Source organism: Microtus ochrogaster, chromosome 16 (assembly GCF_000317375.1).
Source record: "Microtus ochrogaster isolate Prairie Vole_2 chromosome 16, MicOch1.0, whole genome shotgun sequence".
In the NCBI taxonomy this organism is placed as follows: Eukaryota; Metazoa; Chordata; class Mammalia; order Rodentia; family Cricetidae; genus Microtus; species Microtus ochrogaster.
In genome coordinates, this window is record NC_022018.1 from 55,482,126 (window position 1) to 55,501,711 (window position 19,586).

General features: G+C 49.7%; 3 protein-coding genes across 5 annotated transcripts in view; 1 reads left to right on the top strand and 2 right to left on the bottom strand.

The window, feature by feature from the left end:
* The window catches only part of Nop16 (NOP16 nucleolar protein), a 7,682-nt gene extending 5,303 nt beyond the window's left edge, over window positions 1-2,379 (bottom strand). Inside the window, exons 1-3 of one of the 2 annotated variants that reach the window (XM_026783142.1) lie at window positions 2,309-2,379; window positions 1,738-1,846; window positions 391-460 (exon numbers count right to left, since the gene is read on the bottom strand). In XM_026783142.1, coding sequence (XP_026638943.1) covers window positions 391-460; window positions 1,738-1,788 — 121 coding nt within the window. In that variant the 5' untranslated portion in view covers window positions 1,789-1,846; window positions 2,309-2,379. Of the gene's footprint in view, window positions 1-390; window positions 461-1,737; window positions 1,847-1,932; window positions 2,130-2,308 lie in introns of those variants that run through there. The other variant, XM_005355205.3, reaches the window with a different exon arrangement.
* Higd2a (HIG1 hypoxia inducible domain family member 2A) lies at window positions 2,095-3,217 on the top strand. Its single transcript, XM_005355204.1, has 2 exons — window positions 2,095-2,482; window positions 2,798-3,217. Exons 1-2 carry the CDS (start codon window positions 2,329-2,331, stop codon window positions 2,962-2,964), a joined length of 321 nt encoding a protein of 106 aa, XP_005355261.1. The 5' UTR covers window positions 2,095-2,328; the 3' UTR covers window positions 2,965-3,217.
* A 2,112-nt stretch (window positions 3,218-5,329) lies between these two features.
* The window catches only part of Cltb (clathrin light chain B), a 21,500-nt gene continuing 7,243 nt past the window's right edge, over window positions 5,330-19,586 (bottom strand). The window contains exons 3-6 of one of the 2 annotated variants that reach the window (XM_005355206.3): window positions 11,194-11,311; window positions 10,878-10,989; window positions 9,145-9,198; window positions 5,330-5,814 (exon numbers count right to left, since the gene is read on the bottom strand). In XM_005355206.3, the coding sequence (XP_005355263.1) occupies window positions 5,643-5,814; window positions 9,145-9,198; window positions 10,878-10,989; window positions 11,194-11,311 (456 nt within the window). In that variant the 3' untranslated portion in view covers window positions 5,330-5,642. The remainder of the gene's footprint in view (window positions 5,815-9,144; window positions 9,199-10,877; window positions 10,990-11,193; window positions 11,312-19,586) is intronic. The other variant, XM_005355207.3, reaches the window with a different exon arrangement.

A 19,586-nucleotide genomic window follows, 5' to 3' on the forward strand; every position in this document is an offset into this window, starting at 1 on the left:
AAAAAAAAAAAAAGAATTCCAGAATATTCTTTCTTTTCTGCAGGGTCAAACTCACAGGGAATTTAGACTTGTCACGGGAAAGATTAAACAACAGCAGACTCTCTACAAATCAACTCATCTTAAGTTCATGTTAACTGGGAACAAACCTGAGACTTATTGGTTTCTTCTTCATCCTTTTATACCAATTTTATCTTCTGTTAATGTCTCTGTTTTACCTGAGTTCACACATTTAAATCTCATCTATCTTAGCCGGAAAATGTCTCAGCTATGACACAGTGCTATTTCCGAGCCCTCGATCAGACAGCGTCGTCTCCCACCGTAGTAAAGGGACCGAGTGCCTCTCCACCTTCGACAGGCAGGATGGTGGCCTAGAACACAGCCCACACTCACCATTTACCACGTAGGGCTTCCGTACGAGGTCCTTGGGTCTCTCCTCCACGTCTACCTCCATGCCCTTTACCTGTAAGAACAAAGCCTGTGAGACCAACAAACAAGCACCTTTGATCTGAGAAAGTCTGATAGGACTAAGCAAGGACACTGTCCACAACACAACTATAGTGTAAGAAAATCCCTGCCTGAGGTCAGGCAGAACTAGATAACAGACTAACCCCTGAAGTCCCAGCAAAGTTATCAAGAGAAACACAAGCAGGGCTATCAAGATGGCCCACCAGAGTTCAATCCCTAAAACCCAAAATGGAAAGAGAACCAACTCCTGAAAGCTGACCTCTGACCCGCCAAGCCCCACCGAAGGCTCACCCCCACACTCAAGCAATTTAGCAAGCCCTTCATCTTTCTTTTTTTTTTTTTTTTTTTTTTTTTTTGGTTTTTCGAGACAGGGTTTCTCTGTGGCTTTGGAGCCTGTCCTGGCACTAGAGACCAGGCTGGTCTCGAACTCACAGAGATCCGCCTGCCTCTGCCTCCCGAGTGCGCCCTTCATCTTTCTATGACTGTGCCCTTCCTACTCTGCTGTGTGGTAACCCGATGAAACACTGCACAGGTAGTGATGTCTGATAGCTTCTCATCGCTTAGTTACAGCTTAAGGTTTGCTTTAAAGAACCGCTGTGCCATTTTCACTTGCCTGAAGGAACAGAGAGAAACTTGCCTAAAGTCAACGCACCAAATTCACTCAGCAAGCCCATTTATTAGGTTAACTAACCCGTCACAGCTTAGCTTCCTGAGAATTTAGTAGAGAACAAAACTCAAGATTATGTTAAGGGATGAAGACGCACATTGAATATACAGATGTGCAAATGAATAACATACCATTACGTGCTTAGAATTACTGTGAATTAAAGCAGGAAAGAGGATATTGGGCAAAGTGGGGTGCTATTTTCGAAAGGCTCAAAGGGTGATCCTGATAGATTTGTTGGGAAATAACTAGATACCTCACGTGAAGGATAACGGAAGGCAGTCTCAAGCTCTGGACAGTCAAGGACAGAAAAAAAGACATAGTCTAGAAAATTCCACCGAACTCCCAAACAGGCCCGAGAAGAAATGGTAAGCGGAGGAGGAATGACACTACAAACCAAGCCCGTACGTGTGCTGAGGAGGAAGTGTGAGTCGTTAAGGGGCTTTGTCCAGAATTAGTGCAAGCAAATGACTGTGTCGAAATTATGGGAAGGATGTACGGGGAGATCAAATTATGAAACTCAGCTCAATGAAGGAAGGTGATGAAGAAAAATAGGGAAGGGCTAGGGTGGAGATGAGGAACGTTCCTGAACCTTGCTTTATCAGTACCTTTCTCTTTCGGAGGGGAACCGCCTTGTTGGGGTCCATGGCCAACCCCATCTCCGCCAGGTTCTGCCGCACGGATTTGGTGTGGTCCCAGGCATGTCGAATGTGAGAGCTAACGGCAAAGAAAGAGAGATGGAGACTCTTGTCACCTCGCCGTCGATCCCAGCCGAGGCCCCTGCCTCCAAACTGGCCCCTCACCACTCGATCCGTGGAGCTGCCTTCCGACGAGCATTCCGGTTCAGACGCTTTCGGTTGACATTGTAACCGAACTTCTGCCTCCGAGTCTTTCCCTTGGCCTTGGGCATCTCGCAGACTGCCGCACCAGGAACTCAAACTCAGAAGCAGCAGCTCTAACTCTTGACCACACTACCAGAACCGCATGTTAACGGGCTCTGCTGCGCGCAGGGATTCTCGGGAAATGTAGTCTTTCTAGTAGCGCCTCCACATTGATTTACTACAACTCCCAGATTAAAGTTGGCAATAGCGCCTGCGTACTACCCTCAGCAGGTTCTTTCCCCGCCCTCGTGGTGACCTCTTTAGAAGGCGGGGTTCGACGTCCGGATTTTTGTCCTACCTGTTTCTGTGCCGGTGGCTATGGCGGCTCCCCGTCCTGTCAGTTCAGAGGCGCCTTTCGATCCGTCCCAGGCTCCAGTCATCGAGGGCTTCAGTCCCACGGTCTACAGCAACCCAGAGAGCTTCAAGGAGAAATTTATTCGCAAGACCCGTGAGAACCCAATGGTCCCCATAGGTAAGTGTGTGCTTTAGGAACCGAAGACCGAGGCGTCAGAAATTTCGTGGGGGAATGAAATAGGGGAGGACCAGGTACGCCTTGGGTGAGGGAAAGGGAGTGTGCGGAAGATGTGACGAAAGGGTAGGGCGGGGAGAACTGAAACGGATCGGAGCGTGTTGCGGGGCTTGATGAAGAGAACTCTAGACCTACCCACTCTCACTCTCCTGTTGTCGTCTACAAAACGAGGCTCTGGGAGAGTGGAGGTGGGCTACATCCTCAAAGAACGTGCAGGACCCAACTTGCCGCCCCCTGTGTGTGTTGTCCTCTCCCCAGGCTGTCTGGGTACGGCGGCTGCCCTCTCCTATGGCCTTTACTGCTTCCACCGCGGCCAGAGCCACCGCTCCCAGATAATGATGCGCACCCGGATCGCTGCCCAGGGTTTCACGGTCGTAGCCATCTTGTTGGGGTTAGCGGCATCTGCTATGAAGTCTCGACCCTGAGTGTCTGGCCGGGCCTTGAGAGCTCCATGGAAATCATTGTAAAACCCAGGAGCTACAGTCCTGTCAGACGTATTCCCTCCGTTTCTGACTGTACCCTGTTGTCATCATTTGGGTGAGGAAGTGACCGGTTTTTGTGACTGATGTCTGTCGTCCTCCCCCGAAATCCCAGGTTCACTTCAGCTGGGTTGCACACTAAAAATCTGTGATGCGTCCCCTTAACTACTTACTTAATAAAGCCTTAATACACTGGTAATGTGATGAATTCTTAGTCTCATACCTATGGTCAAAGCCCTGATTTTTGGTCCATGTTTTTAGGAAGGAACAGGAGGCTGTTGGTAGGATTGGCCTGTAGAAATCAGTGGGGCCTGATAGTGCCTATAGCCTCAGCTACTCTGCGGATTGAGGGAGAAGAATCTCACCTGTAATTTCAAGAGTCCAAGATCAGCTAGAGGAGTAACTTAGTGAGACCTAATATCAAAATTTTAAATGGTCTGGGGATACAACTCAGTTGTACAGCATGTGGTCCTTGTGAGGCCCTAGGTTCAACCTCCAATCATGAGAGAGAAACATAGATCCTAGTGCCACCCAAACTTTCCTGGTAACTGTCAAGTCACTTGGCCATTAGTTAAAAGTAGAGTGTCCCAAATGTTCATCCTTAGGATTCTAGTTCAGTGAGCCAAAATTTGTTCCTTTTGGTGGAATAGGGGGAACTTTGCCAGCAATCTTCAAGTTTCTATAGCCTTTAGATGAGGCCTGTCATAGTCCTGTTGGAGTTGGGATGTCCAACACCCACACCACCACCATCCTTTGTCTAATTCTTACTCCTGTTCTGTCTCTTCAGAGGCCCTCAGGCTCTGCTGATCTATACCACCCAGCTTTCAACGCGAAAGTCTCAGCAGGCATTTGTGGGTCTGTGGTCAGCACGTGTTGACTTGAGGAGCTCAGCTCCTCTCATGTGTGACTCTCACCCTCTCAACACCTGCTTCAAGCTGGGAAATGGGACGAAAGTGAAGGTACATTTCTTGTGCCTGACATGACTTAGATCTGAGTGGAAGGTCCATGACTAGAGCCAGGCGTTTGCACCTCCTTCATGGTCTTAGCTGGGAGGCAGATTGCCAGCGTTGAACACTGCATTGTGAAGCCCAGTGCAAGATGCAAGGGCAGAGCATAAAGAACTGAAGATGGCACCCCTTTTCAAGGTCATGTCCACTGTGTTCCTGTTACGATGCCCACCCCCTAAAATACACGGGAGAGTTGGATTCCAACTCTCAATTCTTTAGGTATTATTTTAGCAATAGGAACTTTATAGCCATTAATAATTAAAGTCTTTTTTTTTTTTTTTTTGTTTTTTGAGACAGGGTTTCTCTGTGACTTTGGAGCCTGTCCTGGAACTAGCTCTTGTAGAACAGGCTAGTCTCGAACTCACAGAGATCCGCCTGCCTCTGCCTCCCGAGTGCTGGGATTAAAGGCATGCGCCACCATTGCCCCAGCAATAATTGAAGTCTTTAAGGTAGACTTTAAGACTAGTATCCATATTTTTAACAAAACTTGGACAATTATGCCCATTGTTCCATATGGACAAGACATATATGGGAGGAGGATGAAGACAGCTGTATGAGGGTGTAGGCAGAACCAGAGGGTTGGGCTGTTTCTGCAAGCCAAGGGATGCCTGAGCTACTGGAACTTAGAAAGAGGCACAGATCTTGCCTTAGCAGCTACAAAGGGAGTCCCTTTGTGGGTCTCTGATTTGGGAATTTAGCCTCCAGAACTGTGAGAACAAATTTCTCATGCTCTATGATACCCAGGTTTTAGCACTTTGTTATAGCAGTCTTAGGGCACAAATACTGTTGGCAGTTACTCAGATCTTTTTAAACACATGGAGAGAATAATGGCTTAAATGTCCTGTTTACAGCCTCAGCTGAAGGGAAGGAGGTGTGGTCACTGTTGTTTACCCCAGGTCCAGGCGGGAACAACTGAGGAGAGGAGGTGCAGCAGGCCTACCACATCTTAGAGGGTCCCGGTCACTCCCAGGAAAGAAGGTCTGGCAGTTGATGTGCTCAGTCTCAGACACCACAGAGGTAACTGGCCTCACCTGCTTTCTACACTGCAAGCTGATTCTGCTCTGGGAGCCATAGTTTTCTTAGCAGAGACCCTACCTTCAGGCTTGTTAAAGAATCATAAAGGGCAAGGTTGCAAAAGTGTTCTGTGAGAGCTTGTCTTTCCTCTTGTTGGGGGAGACAGCACACAGAGTTTGGAGTTCCTGCTTCCAGTTGGCAGCTCCTGAGTCTGCAAGAGTACATCCTCACCTCTTGAGGGCATGAAGCTGGGAAAGTTGTAAGCACAAACCGAGCCCTGACACCAGTTGCAGCTTCCAGAGAAAGAGGATAATAATAAATAAGTGTAAAAAGAGTTAACATACCCTTTAAGCCAAGAAAAAATACATCAGGAGGGACAGTCACAATTGAGTGAACTCAGGAGTCTTGAGGGGCTGGAACATGGGGCCAGGAGGGAGTGGGGGTTCAAAGGGGTAAGGGTCCCACTTCCCAGCTCCCAGAGAAGCAGAGGAACAGAACAGGATGTGTGTGGCAGCTGCCAGAGGAAGTTCCACCCTGGCTGAAACAGCTGCTCCTCTGCCCCAGCAAGGCCCATGCTCTGTGGCCATTCTTAATGGCAGGCACCTAGCGGGACAGTGGTGTCTGCTTCAGGGACATGAGCACCGAGCGCAGGCGGGACACATCTTTGCACTGCTTGCTGCTCTTGGGGTTGAAGTCACACAGCTGGGCTACCTTCTCCCACTCCGTGCCTGGGGTCTCCTCCTTGGATTCCTTCACAAAGGCCTCTTCGGATGCCCTGAAGGTGGAGAAAGGACAGGCGTTTTCATGGTTGTCTTCTCCTGGGTAACTAATGTTCTGCTCCCATCAGTCTGTGGTGTGCAGCCTACTCTGGGGCATTAGCCAGAAGTCTCACCGGCCCTGCGCCCTATGATTTCAGCCACCTGGAAAAAAACCTAGGCCTAAGTGTGGAAGCCTAAATCATCTAGACTAGGGCTTTTGAACTTACTGTCACCTCCTTCTGAGAGGGTTTTTCACTGGCTCATGCCCAAGCTGCTCTTTCACTCTTGAGCTCAGGGGGTCCTCTTGCCTTAGCTCCCCAGTACTGAGATTACAGGTGTGCACCACTGCACCCGGCTAGCACGTTGCTTATCATTTCATTCCCAGGGTGGGCTTCACCTCCTCAGAAAGGCCTTCCTAGTCTGGGTATTCTGTTTTCTGTCTCTCCCTTCCTACCCCTTCCTTTTTGTTTGTCTTTGTTTACATGGGTCTCACGTAGGCCAGGCTAGGTGCATGGCCAAAACTGACCTTGAACTCCTGACCTTGCTGAGAGCACAGTGTGTGCCGTCACACCGGGCTCACTCAGTATCTTTCCATCATGAGTTCCCGCACTGGGCTTCCCCCTGCCTTTCTGTCCTTCTTTTTCAGTACTAGGAATTGAACCTGGGCCTCAGATATTTTGGGTAAGTCTACCACTAAGCTATGTCTCTACCTCTACCTCAACTGTTTGTAACACCTCCAAGACCTTCACCAAGAGAGAACACTGTCTAACCCCCTAACCAACTATGTAATGGCTGTAGGATTGCCTCCAAGCATATCTGACTACAGAAACCTGAGCTCGAAAGTTCTGTGTGGATGGAGTCACAGCCTGGGGAAGGCTCTATTGGAAACTTTGCTACAGTTGGAATCATGCTAGAATAAAAACTGGGGTGATCTCTGCTTCAGGAGTCTCTGCTTGTTTAGATGGTGCCGGGTGTTGAATTTCTGTCTGTAGGTATGACAGGCAAGAACTCTACCACACTTCAGAATTTCTGGTTGATAGTTTTGAAAGTCACTGACTTAGAGTGCTCAGCTGTAATTGTAACACACACCAGGGTTCAGTGACCATAGTGGAAAGGGGACAGAAAGATCTTATAGAGCCAGCGGTCAAGAGGGATGGAGAGCAAGTGTCTTCTGTCATGACAGGACACTGGCAGGCATGAACTCACAGGAGCTGGTTACCTGTACAAGAGCAAACCAGTCAGCATTCTAGCATGGAGTGGGAAGGGTTCACGAGCCCTCACCCGTAACTGAGGAGCTGTATAGACAGCCTATGGCTTCTGGGGGAGGGAAAGTCAGTTTTGTTTATTGGTGTGGCTCCCCATAGGTCCATACTGAGGAGTTGATGAACAGCACCAATTGGACTCAGTTATTTGGGAGGGGGAAGGAAGGATACAAAGTTGGGGGGCAGTTGGGAAGTGGGCCTGGATGTTAGCAGAGCTCTCCAGGTGACCCCACTGTGTTACACCTACTAGAAGAGCTGGCCCAGGCTCAATGACGTGGCCGTCTGTCATGATCTTGTCTTTCTGCAGTGTACTCGGCTAACCTGTGCAGGGAGAAGCATGGCTTCCACTCTTCTGAGCTGTTCTCTGACCTGAGCAGCCATGGTGACGGGTCTATGCTGTGTGTGGCTGGACAGCGGGTGTGATGAAGGATTTATCCTTGGAGCTGCCCATCAGGGTCAAGAGGTTGCCCTCTGTCTTTACTGCTGATCTGTGGGCCATGGCCGGCAGCATGGGCATCCCCATGGAGCTTGTTAGAAACAGGCTGAGCTCACCTCAGTCCTGCAGAACCAGAATCTGCTTTGCTCAAGCTCCCTTGGAAATGCGTGGGCAGGTAGAAGGCTGAGAAGTCTTGATTCCAATTCTGTCTCCTTCGTAGCCTCCTTGGGTCCTCTGGACCATTTCCTTGGGTCCATGAGGAGCACTGAACCCAGCAGTGTTCTACAGCACCCACACCTGCCAGGTATCCCTTTCCCTGTTAGAAGCCTCCATGGCTCGCCACTGCCTTGAGGTTAAATCCACGTTCCTTAGCCTGGCACAACAGAGAGTCCTGCCGGGACCTCCTAGCCTCAGTGTCCATCCATCTCCACAAGCCCCACCCCTCAGTCTTCTCCAGGCCTCTGTCCCAGCTGCTTCTCCCATCTAGAGTGCCCTTCTCAACCCTTACTACCCAGCAGTTCATCTTTAAATCTTTTTTTTGTTTTGTTTTGTTTTGTTTTGTTTTGTTTTTCGAGACAGGGTTTCTCTGTGGTTTTGGAGCCTGTCCTGGAACTAGCTCTGTAGACCAGGCTGGTCTCGAACTCACAGAGATCCTCCTGCCTCTGCCTCCCGAGTGCTGGGATTAAAGGCGTGCGCCACCACCGCCCAGCTTCATCTTTAAATCTTAAGGTGCAGCCAAGAGTCATGAGCCTGAAGCACTGGGTCCCCAGCAGAGAGGGCAGCTTCCAGAGCTCGTAATATAAATGTGTTCCCATCCATGAGCAACTCGCAGAGTGAGGGCTATGTGTCTCTTCTCTGTGTTTGACCAGTGACTGGCATGGGATTAGTTCCAGCAGGTAAGGGCCAGATGGGCGAAGGAGGGGGTGGGCAGAAGGAAAGGAAGGCTGCTACCTGCTGTGCCCATGCTGTGTAAGGGAGGAACAGTGCAGATGGCAGCAGAGGCTGCAGTGGCGTGTGGTTCAGCAGGCCTGGCTCCAGCAGGAACAGTAAGGACATGTGTGAAATGAGTAAACAACACTGCTGTCCAGAGCGCACTACCTACGCCTGGGGCTGCTATGAGAGAAAACCCGCTTGCCATTCCAAATCCAGAGCAGTACAGTGCCAGCCAGATTCCAAACTCAGATACACAGGAGAGGGGCTGCTGTGGAGTGGGCCGGGCATCACGGTCCAAGTCAGTGCGCTCGGGTGGGGGCAGGGTAGACACAATGACATCCCTTAATGTTTATGCCTTCAGCACTCTATGTTTGGTGTTTGTCCAATAAAACTCCCCTTCTCACCTACCCATCCACAAGAAGCATCTCAGAGAAGAGCTAGGCTGCTGTGACCCCTGCCCTCCCATGTGACGCTAGGTAGTGCACGCCCTCCTCCGCCCCCACTTGGGAACTCTAATGGGCAAAGCTGCCTCCAGTTTGCTGGAGGGACAGAAATGGCAGGGTGAAAGGCAAGGGCTGCACTGGCCCTGGAGTTCGCCTGCTGCTCTGGTCATTGCTCTGAGCCCAGCCACATGCATTTATACCACACAGACAAGAGACTCTGAAAAACCGCTGGGCTGCCCTCCACAGCTGCCTGCAGAGAGCAGAGACACGTACACATAGCCAATGACATCAGCATCTGGCTGCTGGTAGAACGCTTTGTCAGCGATCCTTGAGGAGAAAGTTAGGAGAAGGAGTTAGGTGGGGAAGACAGACAGCAAGACAGGCAGGCACAGGGTTAAAGAGAAAGAGAAACATGTGTTAGTACCTCCATAGGAGACATGTTAGGAAGTACAATTTAAAAGCTAACAATTACCCATAAGAGTGGGGAGTGCTGTACCTTTGATGGCTTCCTACTGCTCAATGAGGTCTCTTCCCAAGACCCTTCCAATGCCATTCCCATAAGCCACCTACTTCCTAAAACCATTCCCTCTATACCTTGACTCCCTGTAGACCAACAACACACTATATGCTCCCAGCTCTAGAATGTTCTTCCTTATATTAATCCTTTTCCTGATGAACCATCGTCATCCATCAAAGACAAGTCTCTAGACCAGTGGTTCTTAACCTTCCTAATGCAGAGACCCTTTAACACTCATGCTGTGCTAACCCTCAACCATAAAGTTATTTTGTTGCTACTTCACAACTGTAATTTTGCTACTGTTATGAATCATAATGAAAATATCTGATATGTGAGATATGGATAAGCGACCCTGAGGGGGGCGTTGTGGCCCACGGGTTGAGAAACACTGGTCTAGACACTGGTTCTTCTCTGGCATGCTAATTGTTTTTTTGCTTCTATGATCTTCACGCATAGAGTCCCAATAGATCCAAGTTTGGCTGCGCACGTGTGATTCACTCCTCTGAACTCCTAGAGAACACAGAAGGGTCCTCATCTGACACCCAGTGTCCAACTTGGCACGCAGCATTTTGGTTATATCTCCCTCCCAGGAAGATCTTGTATCTTGAAGGGCACAGCATCCAAAGCAGGAGAGCATCCATGTCCACAAACATGTTCTCTGGTTTACACCCACGCCCCTATCTGGCCTGTGCTTTACAGGATCAGCTGCTCACCCTGCAGTCCACTGGCCCCCTTGTGCAGCCCAGTGAATGAGACTTCCACCCTGGCTGGGTCCCATTGGAGTGCCCCCCTCCTGTCTACAGTCAGGGGCCTGGCCTGGGCACATAGCCCGAGCCAACTCTGGCAGGAGCTGCTAGATGCTTGCTGTTTTCACAGAGCTTGCCAGCCCAGTAGAGCAGAAAACTGAAGCTGCTGCTCCCATACACAGTGTACGTCCAACAGGAAGCCCAGAGCAGAAGGAAGCTCAGCTGAGCAGCAGGGAGACTGCTGACTGACTTCGTTTGTGCCCCAATGCCACTGTCCTGGCCTTTTCGTTTATACAGGCCACTAATGCTCATCCCTTAGCCACACTGGGATGAAGTACTGTCATTTCTATAAGAAGTAAAATCAAATACTCAGGCTGGCTCTTCACTCCCTACCAGGCCTGTGCCTCTTTGAGTTACCTACAGAGGGCTCAGGGTCCTGGAGAGTCTAGTCACACTCTATTGTGGCACCCGTTCTGCCGCCTGTCAGTCACAGAGAGGACTCAGGAGTGGGCGTGCTGAGGAACCCCAGGCTTCCAGCAGCTCTTTCCTCCATGTCTTTACTACATCACCCATCTCAAGACAGCCCCCAACACCACCATGTCCTTCATTGCCTCCATGGTGCCTTCATTGTCTCCTCAGACCCCTCAGGTGCTCATGGCTCACCTCATCTCACAGCCACCCCTCGTGCTGCCATGACTGCCCTCAGTCTCCTCAGCTCCCCTCGGGTCCCCAGGGTCACTCACCTGTTGTTGATCTTGTTCTTCTCAACCTGCTCACTTTGGCGCTGGTTCCACTCCTCTAGGTCCTTCTTGGCCTTCTCCCGCCACTCCTGTTCAGTCACCTTAGAGGCAGCGTCTGTGAGCCCAGCGGAAGAATGAGCACAACTTTTCTGTGGGGAACAGCCACCCTGGATGCCCCACCCTTGGCCCCCAGGCAGCAGCCCCAGCACCCACCCTCAGCCAAGTGGGCCTGTACAGACTCCACAGCTGCCTCACCTTGTCCCACCCACCCGGCCCCAGCCATCCCTGCTGGAATCAGCTCTCCCAGCTATGCCCTCACCCAGCTCCTGCAGCCTCTTCTTCTGTTCCTCTCTCCACTTTCGGATGCTCTCAGGCTCCTGAGTCAACCTGTCCGCCTGGGCAATTGCAGCATAGCCATCGGCAGGCCCATTAGCCTCCTACAACATAAGCACAGTGTTCCCGGCCCATCACGCCTGCCCTGCTGTTTGCTCCTCTACTGCAACCAAGATAGCCCTCCCCCATCAGGCCAGCCAGCCCATTTCCACCACCCAGTGACTTTACTCTCTGTGTTCCCTCTGCCATCAGCTCTGCTCTCCTGTGGCCCCAGGCAGGGCACTCAACCTCTCTGTGCCTGCTCATTGTCTCAAGCCCAGCCAACTCTTTTATACTCCCTTTTGTTCATCAGAAAACAAGATAAGTGATAGCACCCACTCCCATAGAGTTGATACATGAAGTGAATTTTAAGCCAGGCAGTGGTGGTGCACACCTTTAATCCCAGCACTCAGCAAGCAGATCTCTGTGAGTTTGAGGCCAGCCTGGTCTACAAGAGCTAGTGCCAGGACAGGCTCCAAAAGCTACAGAGAAACTCTGTCTTGAAAAAAACAAAAAACAAACAAAAAAATGAGTTTTAAAACTAAATTTGGGGTTGAAGAGATGACTCCATCATTAAGGAGGCTTTTTCCTTTTGCAGAAGACCTGGGTTCAGTTCCAAGCACCCACATGGTGGCTCACACCTGTCTGTAACTCCAGTTCTAAGGGATCAGTCGCCCTCTTCTGGCCTCTATAGGCATTTGCATGCTGGTGGTACACATACATACATACAAGCAAAACACACATAAAATAAATTTTTTTTTTAAAAAAAAAAGCTGTCACTTGGGAGGCAGAGGCAAATGGATCTCTGTGAGTTCGAGGCCAGCCTGGTCTACAAGAGCTAGTTCCAGGACAGGTTCCAAAGCTACAAAGCAACCCTGTCTCAAAAACAAGGACAGGTTCCAAAGCTACAAAGAAACCCTGTCTCAAAAACAAACAAACAAAAAAGCTGTAGACGTCATTTGTCTTGCACACAATGAGTCCCTTGTGCTACCATTATTAAAATCTGTTACTGTTGTATTACATGGTAAAACTTATTTATACAGCCCACTGATGTGTTCATCTGTCATCAGAGTGTCACCTTTGTAACAGCAGGGACCTTGTCTGTTATGTTCTATCACTTTGTGTGCAGAGCCGTCCACAGTGCCTGGCACACAGGAGACTACAGACATTTGCTGAGTGAGCATGCAGCCCAGAGACAGGCAGAACCACCATACTAAAACTTTGCCATGGCTGCAGGGGTGGGAACAGCTGGGGAGTTGGCTAAGCACTTAAGTGTCGTGGGATCTTTGGTCACTGGGTAAAGGTGTATTTGTTGTGATTGGTGTGATAAAAAGCTGAATGGCCAATAGTATGGGCAGGATTTCCAGGGAGAGAAAGGAAGAGGAGGAATTGAGGCATGCAGGAAAAGCCAGGAGACACAGAGAGGAAAGAGGAGGTGCAAGATGGAAGAGAGGTAACACCACGTGACAGAACATAGATTAATATAAAAGTTGTAAGAGCTAGTTAGGAACAAGCCTAAGCTATAGACCGAGCTTTCATAATTAATAAGAAGCTTCTGTGTCATTATTTGGGAGTTGGTTGGCAGGACAGAAAAAGACTTGTTACAGTTAAGAGCATGACTGCTTTTTCAGGGGACCCAGATGTGGTTCCCAGCACCCACATGGCAGCTCACAACCATCTGTCACTCCAGCTCCAGAGGGTCTGACATAGACATAGAGCCTGTAGGCTCCAGGCATAGACATACATGCAGGCTTTGGAAGTTTGAATGAGAACAGTCTCTACATTATATATTTAAATGCTTGGTCCCCAATTGGTAAAACTGTTTAGGAAGGGTTAGAAGGTGTAGCTTGTTGGAAGAGCTGTGTCACTGGGGGCTGGCTTGGAGCTTTCAGAGCTCACTCATGGCTAGTTAGCTGTCTCTGTCTCGTGCTAGTGGCTCAAGAAGCCAGCTCTCGGCTACTGCTCCATCACCACGCCTGCCCGCCTGCTGCCGTCCGTGCTCCCCACCATGATGGTAGTGGACTCTGACCCTCTGAAACAGTAATCTCCAAATAAACTTTCTTCTCTAAGCTGCCTTGGCCGTGGTGTCTTATTACAGCAATAGGAAAGTAACTTAAGACACAAGCAAAATACCCATACACATAAAATAATAAAACCTTGCTGTGGCAGACTTGGACTCTAAAGCCATACAATCCCAGTGCTGAAAGCTGGAAGATGTGCGTTTGGCTGAGTGAGCTCCTGGACATATCCAGCCTGTTTTCCTCGCTAAGAATGGGACTCGCAGTAAGACAGCCTCTCAGACTTGGTGCTGGGGTTTGATACAACAGGATTTGTAAGACATTTATTTCTTTGCAGAGACAGGGCCTCATGTCGCCCAGGATGGCCTAGAACTTGTTCTAATGAAGATAATCTTGAACTTGTGATTATCCTGCCTCCACCTCCAGAGTGTAGGAATCAGGTTGTGCCACTGCTCCAGCTTTATTCAGTGTTGGGGATGAAACTCAGAGTGTTGTGCTAGGTAAGCAAGCACTACCAACCGAGCTACACTCAGAACCTTTTGGAAGACAGACAGTGCTTGGGAAGAATGATGGCCCAGAGGGTTGTAGTAGAATCATTCTATTTATTTATTGGTATGTGCGAGAGAGGACCTGAGTGTGGAGGTCTGGGGGCAGGTTAAGGGAGTTGGTCCTCTCCTTCCACTCTGTGAGTTCTGGGATTGAACCCGGGTCCTCAGGCTTGGCAACAAGTGCCTTTGCTGCTTTGACATCTCACCAGCCCATCACTTTCATCTTTCATTCCCATTGTACAGAAGAGAACACCAAGGCCAAGAAGTGGATAGGAGATGTAGTGGGGTTCAGATCTGGTGACAGAGTTGCTAGAGCTTGAGACAGAAGTGTTGGGGGTTGTGTACTTCAGTAGGTCCTGCCACTGTGCCTGGCTGGTGCCCTGCCCTCCACTTTTCCTGTGCGCACTGACCCCCAGGGCTCTGACTGCTATGTGCCCTGCCTCCTTCCTCCACCATAGGCATTTCCACCTCCTCCCAGCATGCTCCAGGCCCTTACATTCCAGGCGTCTCCATCCCAGGTGCCCTGTCACAGTCTTCACCTCTCCTATCTACTCAAAGTTCCCAGTGGGCAGGGCAGGGCCTCCTTACATTACAGCCCCCCATACTCCCCCAGATCCTGGTTCCCTGTCCCCCTTCATGCATTTGCGCAATTGTAGGTATTGCTGTTGTTTAATGTCTTCTCCCCCCCCCCCACAGGACAGTATCTGGGAGCCCTCTGTCTCACCACTAATCCAACCATACAATAGGTGCTCAGTGAGCTGTGGCTAAATGAACCAAGACCCCAGAGCTGACAGTATCGGCTGTGGGGAGGAGCTTGGTAAGCACTCTGTGAAGCAGCAGGGCTCCATGGCAGGTGTCTGAGCAGTGAGGGCAGGGCCAGCCCTGGGCCACATGCCAGGTCCAAACATGCCCAGCCTTGCACCTAGGACACACTTTCCTACACAGAACCACACCTCATCAGGCCCTGTTGAAGCCTGAACCTTGTGTGTGTCCTTGATTTTTTTCCCCTTATCTACCCCATGTCCAGTCTAACTGGAAGCTCTGTTGGTACTCTCCTAAGGCCCCCAATCAGATTACTTCCCATTTTCTTCCCTTTCAACCCCTGATGACTTTGTTCTGGATTCAATCCCCAGATGCAAAGCCTAACTAAAATAATGTCCTGTCCAGTTTTAAAATGTCCCAAAAGCTGAGCATGGTGGTGCACGCCCTTAATCCCAGCACTCAGGAGGACCTCTGAGCTCAAGGCCAGCCTGGTCTACAGAGTGTTCCAGGACAGCCAGAGCCACACAGAGAAACCCTGTCTCAAAAAAAAAAAACAAAAAAACTAGACACAGGGCTGTAGAGATGGCTCAGTGGTTAAGAGCACTGGCTGCTCTTCCAGGGGTCCTGAGTTCAATTCCCATCCCATTTACCATATATATGGTGTCTCACAACCATCCGTAATGCAATCTGGTGCCCTCTTCTGGCCCACAGGCAGAAATGCAGATGAAACACTATACATAATTAATAAATCTTAAACACACACACAACAAACCCAAAGGCTTCCTACTGCAATTTGAATAAAAATCCAAGTGTCCTGCTCTCTCCTGCCCCCTGATTTGGTGGTCAGTGAACTCTTGACACACTGTCCCTCCCCATCCCTAAGTGTCCTAGTCTGGAGCTCTCTTCCCTTAGGTCTAGGACTTCCATCTTCACCACTCTTGCTGTCTAATTCAACCCAGTGCCCTCCCATGACGACCATTGTTTGTTTTGTTTTCTTAGTAATAGAATAAACTCAGATCCACTGAGCTATATCCCAGGCCTGCCCCTCCTGCTTTCTTTTCAAATTACATTTATTGTGTGTGTATGCACACACCATGTAAGTATGGAGGTCAGAGGACAACTTGCAGGAATCAGTTCTCACCTTCCACCATGCAGGTCCCAGGGATCAAACTCAGGTCATCAGGATTGAGAGCAAGCTTCTTATGGGTGAGCTATATTGCTCCTTCCTTCCTCTCTCCCTCCTCCCCTCCCTCCCTTCCTTCCTGTTTTGAGACAGGGTCTTGTTGAGCTACCCAGATTGGCGGTGAATTTTTGATCCTCCTGCCTCAGCCCCCAGGTAGCTGAGTTTACAGGCCTTGCCCTACCCCGAGCTGTGGCCACTTTCCTAAACAATTTCTCCACAGTCAGCCTCTCTTCTGTGTCTGCTCATCGGTCACTGACCCTCAGCTATGAAGTTATTTCCACAACAGTGGCCTCTGTAATTAAATATATGCAGTTTTGTTTCTTGTCATTATTTCCTAAATAGTATCCTCTGACAACTCTTTGCAAAGCAGTTACATTGTATTAGGGATCACACATAATCTAGAGCTAATTTAATGTGCACGGGAGGATGTGGATGGGTTACATGCAAATACCACGCCATTTCCCTCACACCCATTGCTGGGATTGGACCTGGGACCTTGTAAGTGTTCTGCTAAGCCACACCACAGCCTCAATACTTTACCATTTTATTCCAATACGGATTTTTATACTTTCAGGGTTCTGGACCAGTTCCTTTTGGAACCCGGGGACAGCTGTATTTATTGTCTGCAGAGCACTTGTTGCTTCTGAAATGGCTGTTTACATGGATACTTTATGCCCTTCCCCAGCCCTCTAGCCATCTAAGAAAGTATGATCTACCAGGCTGGAGAGATGGCTCAGCTGTTAAAAGCACTGTCTACTTTTCCAGACGACCCAGGTTCAATCCCCAGCACCCACATAGCAGCACATGGCGGCTCACTACTGTCTGTAACTACAGTTCTAGGGAATTTGACACCCTGACACAGACTTGCATACAGGCAGAATACCAATACACATAACTTAGAAATAAATAAATCATGTAAAAAAGAAGTTAGGATTCCTGAGCACTTGTAACTAAACAGATGTCTTTGATCTTTACAGTTACTCTGAGAAGGTTTAATTGCCCTTGTTTTTTAGGTAAGGGAACTCTAGTTCCAAAGTGCCACGGTCACCCTTGGCAAGCAAGTGACAGAGCCAGGTTCAAACTGAGTAACTGGGTGTGAACATCCTTGGCACAAGACAGCTGACAGAAACACTGCTGCTTCTGTTCTGTGGCTCCTATACTGCTACCTCCAGGCTACTCCTCAGCTCACTTAGTGGACAAGTCAGTAATTTATAAGACGCTGTCTTGGTCACAGAGTACTTTTCCCAACAACCCTATGGGGACACCAACTACAAATGAGAAACCAGGCCTTGAAAGGTTATTAATCTAAGGTCAACCAGCTGGGAAAAGCCAGAAAATGAATTGTTGGTTTCCACTGCTGTCTGTGGTCTGGGTGTGAAGCCTGAGCAGCCCTTGGCACATGAGTCTCGGTTCCAAACACCTCCCATACCTTGAGGTAGATCTGGCCTCGTGCCAGGGCCAGGATATGAGATCTGCTCAAGCTGGGACCACTTCCTACACCACACAGGAGGCCGCTGTCGTGCTGTGGCTGAGAGTTACGTGTGACTCCTCTTTAGGCAGTCATATCAGCCCTGGGTCTGTGGCCTCTAAGGGCTTTCCTGACACGTTCCTCTATGCAGCAGACCCACAGGCGCTCTGGATGAGCCCGAGCCAAATGTCGTATTACCTTCTGTTCCCTCAGCCAGGACCACAAGGCCTCCCTAGGCGGCCTTGAAACCCACTTCTTGTGTCACTTCCCTGTTGGGCTCCCAGACTTCAGCTCCTGAAGTTACTGAAGCCATGTAACTAGCACAGCTATTGAATCTCCTTGAGAGAAAAAGGGTATTAAAAGAAGCTGCGTAAGGGGGAATTGGGATTAAGTAGGTAATCCCTGTAAAGCTCTCAGCTGGTTTTAGACACAAAACACTCAAGTTGTTAGATTTTTTTAAAGGCCTCAAAATGTGCCCCATGCTAGCCTTGAACTTATGACCTCCTGTCTCAGCATTACTCTCAAATCCAAGCTCCTGGGCTATTGTGACTTCTTTCCAGGTCTCTGTACTCCATTAGAAATGAGCTTTGGGGACAAACACTCCATTGGCTTTGCCTTCACATCCACCACCGCAGCGCAGGCCTGGCCCACAAAGAATGTGAGTTGAGAAATGAATGAACAAATGGTTGATTATAAAGCTGGGGGAGGGCCCGGGAAAGGCACTGAACATTGTATCAGAGGCCTGGCTTAAAGTGCCTGTTCTGCCACGTACTGGGTGATTACTGTCGAGAAAAATCCCTTCCCTAGGCAACTTTGATTTCCAAACTCTGAAAGGAGAATGACAGCATCCCACTCAAGGAACCTAGTAATGCTTTATACAAAGCAACAGCCATGGAATCACTGCCCACTCGCGTAAGGAAGTATGACTACTGAGGCTTACTGTCACCGTGTGGCTAGGGTCCTCACTACCAGACAGCGTGAGCTCAGCAGCGTTGCTGGCTGGCAGGTCCGAGAAATACTTCACTGGCTTTTCTCCTGGTCACTTTGGATTTATTTTCCTGTCTGTGCCAGTAAGTGTCAGGCCACAACCGAGGCTCAGCCTCCTGGCTAGGAGGTGGGGTCACTTCCAGAAGGTGTAGCAGCCCAGGGCTATAATAGCCATACTAGTGGCTGAAGAAGTACTCTGAACTCCTCCAAAGCTCCATTGAGGAAAGGGCTGGGTATGGCCAGAAGCAGAAAGCAAGAGGCCACAGACAAGCCAGCTGATCTCCACCCAGCCTCCTGCCCCACCCGCCTCCTGAGGGACTTCTTGCAGGCCAAGAGCACGCTAAAGCTCCAGGGATGGCCAGGATGATGAGGCATATCCGCCTTCAGGATTGGGCAGCTCAAGCTAAGCTGGGCTGAGCTGTTGAGTCCTGTCAGTAGCTCACAGAAGAGAAGAGATGCAAGGGAGGGTGGAGAGGAGAGGAGTCCTTCAAGGGTCCTCCATCCCTGTCCCTGTCCCATGGGTCCTGGGTCCGGAGGAGCTGGAATAGGTGCTGGTCACTAACCCTCGAACTGTTTGTGGGATGAGGTTGGTAGCTGTCACCCACAGAGTCTACCAGGAAAGACTGAGGTATAGAGGCTCTTGGATGTGCTGGGTTTGCACAATCCAAGGTCTCCACCCCTAAAAGTGCACGCCAAATGCTGCTGTGATCGTCCTAAAGATAGTTTTCTGGGTCCAGCAACAGAGTGAAGCACAGTGCAGAGTGTACGCCCATGCAGGTAGGCCGGAGCTATGCTGCTAAACTAAGGGAATCGTCTCTTCTGTGACCCTCCCTTGCCCAGGGGAATTCTAGGGCACCATGGGTGTGATGTGATTCACAAATCAGCAAGCCTCCTAAGAGCAGAGAATAAGAATCACTGCTGAGGTCAAGTTGGGGAAAGGATAGAGAGGGAGAGCAAGGAAAGAGGTATCTTGATAGAAGGAGCCATTATGGGGTTAATGAGAAACCTGGCACTAAGGGAAATTCCCAGGATTCCACAAGGATGATCCCAGCTAAGAATCTAAGCAATAGTGGAGAGGGAGCCTTAACTGGCCTTCCCCGTAATCAGATTGAAGACTCCCTTACTTGATGTCATAGAACCCTCATCCAGAAACTGATGGAAGCAGAACCAAAGATCCACAACGAACCACTGGGCTCCTGGAGTACAATCGAAGAGAGAGAGGAGCCATAAGAACAGGGGGTCAAGATAATGATGGGGAACCTGCAGAGTCAACTGACCCAAACTAGTGGGAGCCCACGGACCCTGCCTGAACTGGCAACTGGGGAACCTGCATAGGTCTGAACTAGGCCCCCTGAAGGCAGGTGACAATGGTGG

What these genes read in the sequence shown, in the direction of transcription:
- Higd2a (XM_005355204.1), top strand. Translation starts at nt 2,329, where the DNA reads ATGGCGGCTCCCCGTCCTGTCAGTTCAGAGGCGCCTTTCGATCCGTCC. An exon ending in GAACCCAATGGTCCCCATAG is followed by an intron (nt 2,483 to 2,797) that starts GTAAGTGTGTGC and finishes TCCTCTCCCCAG; the next exon opens with GCTGTCTGGGTACGGCGGCT.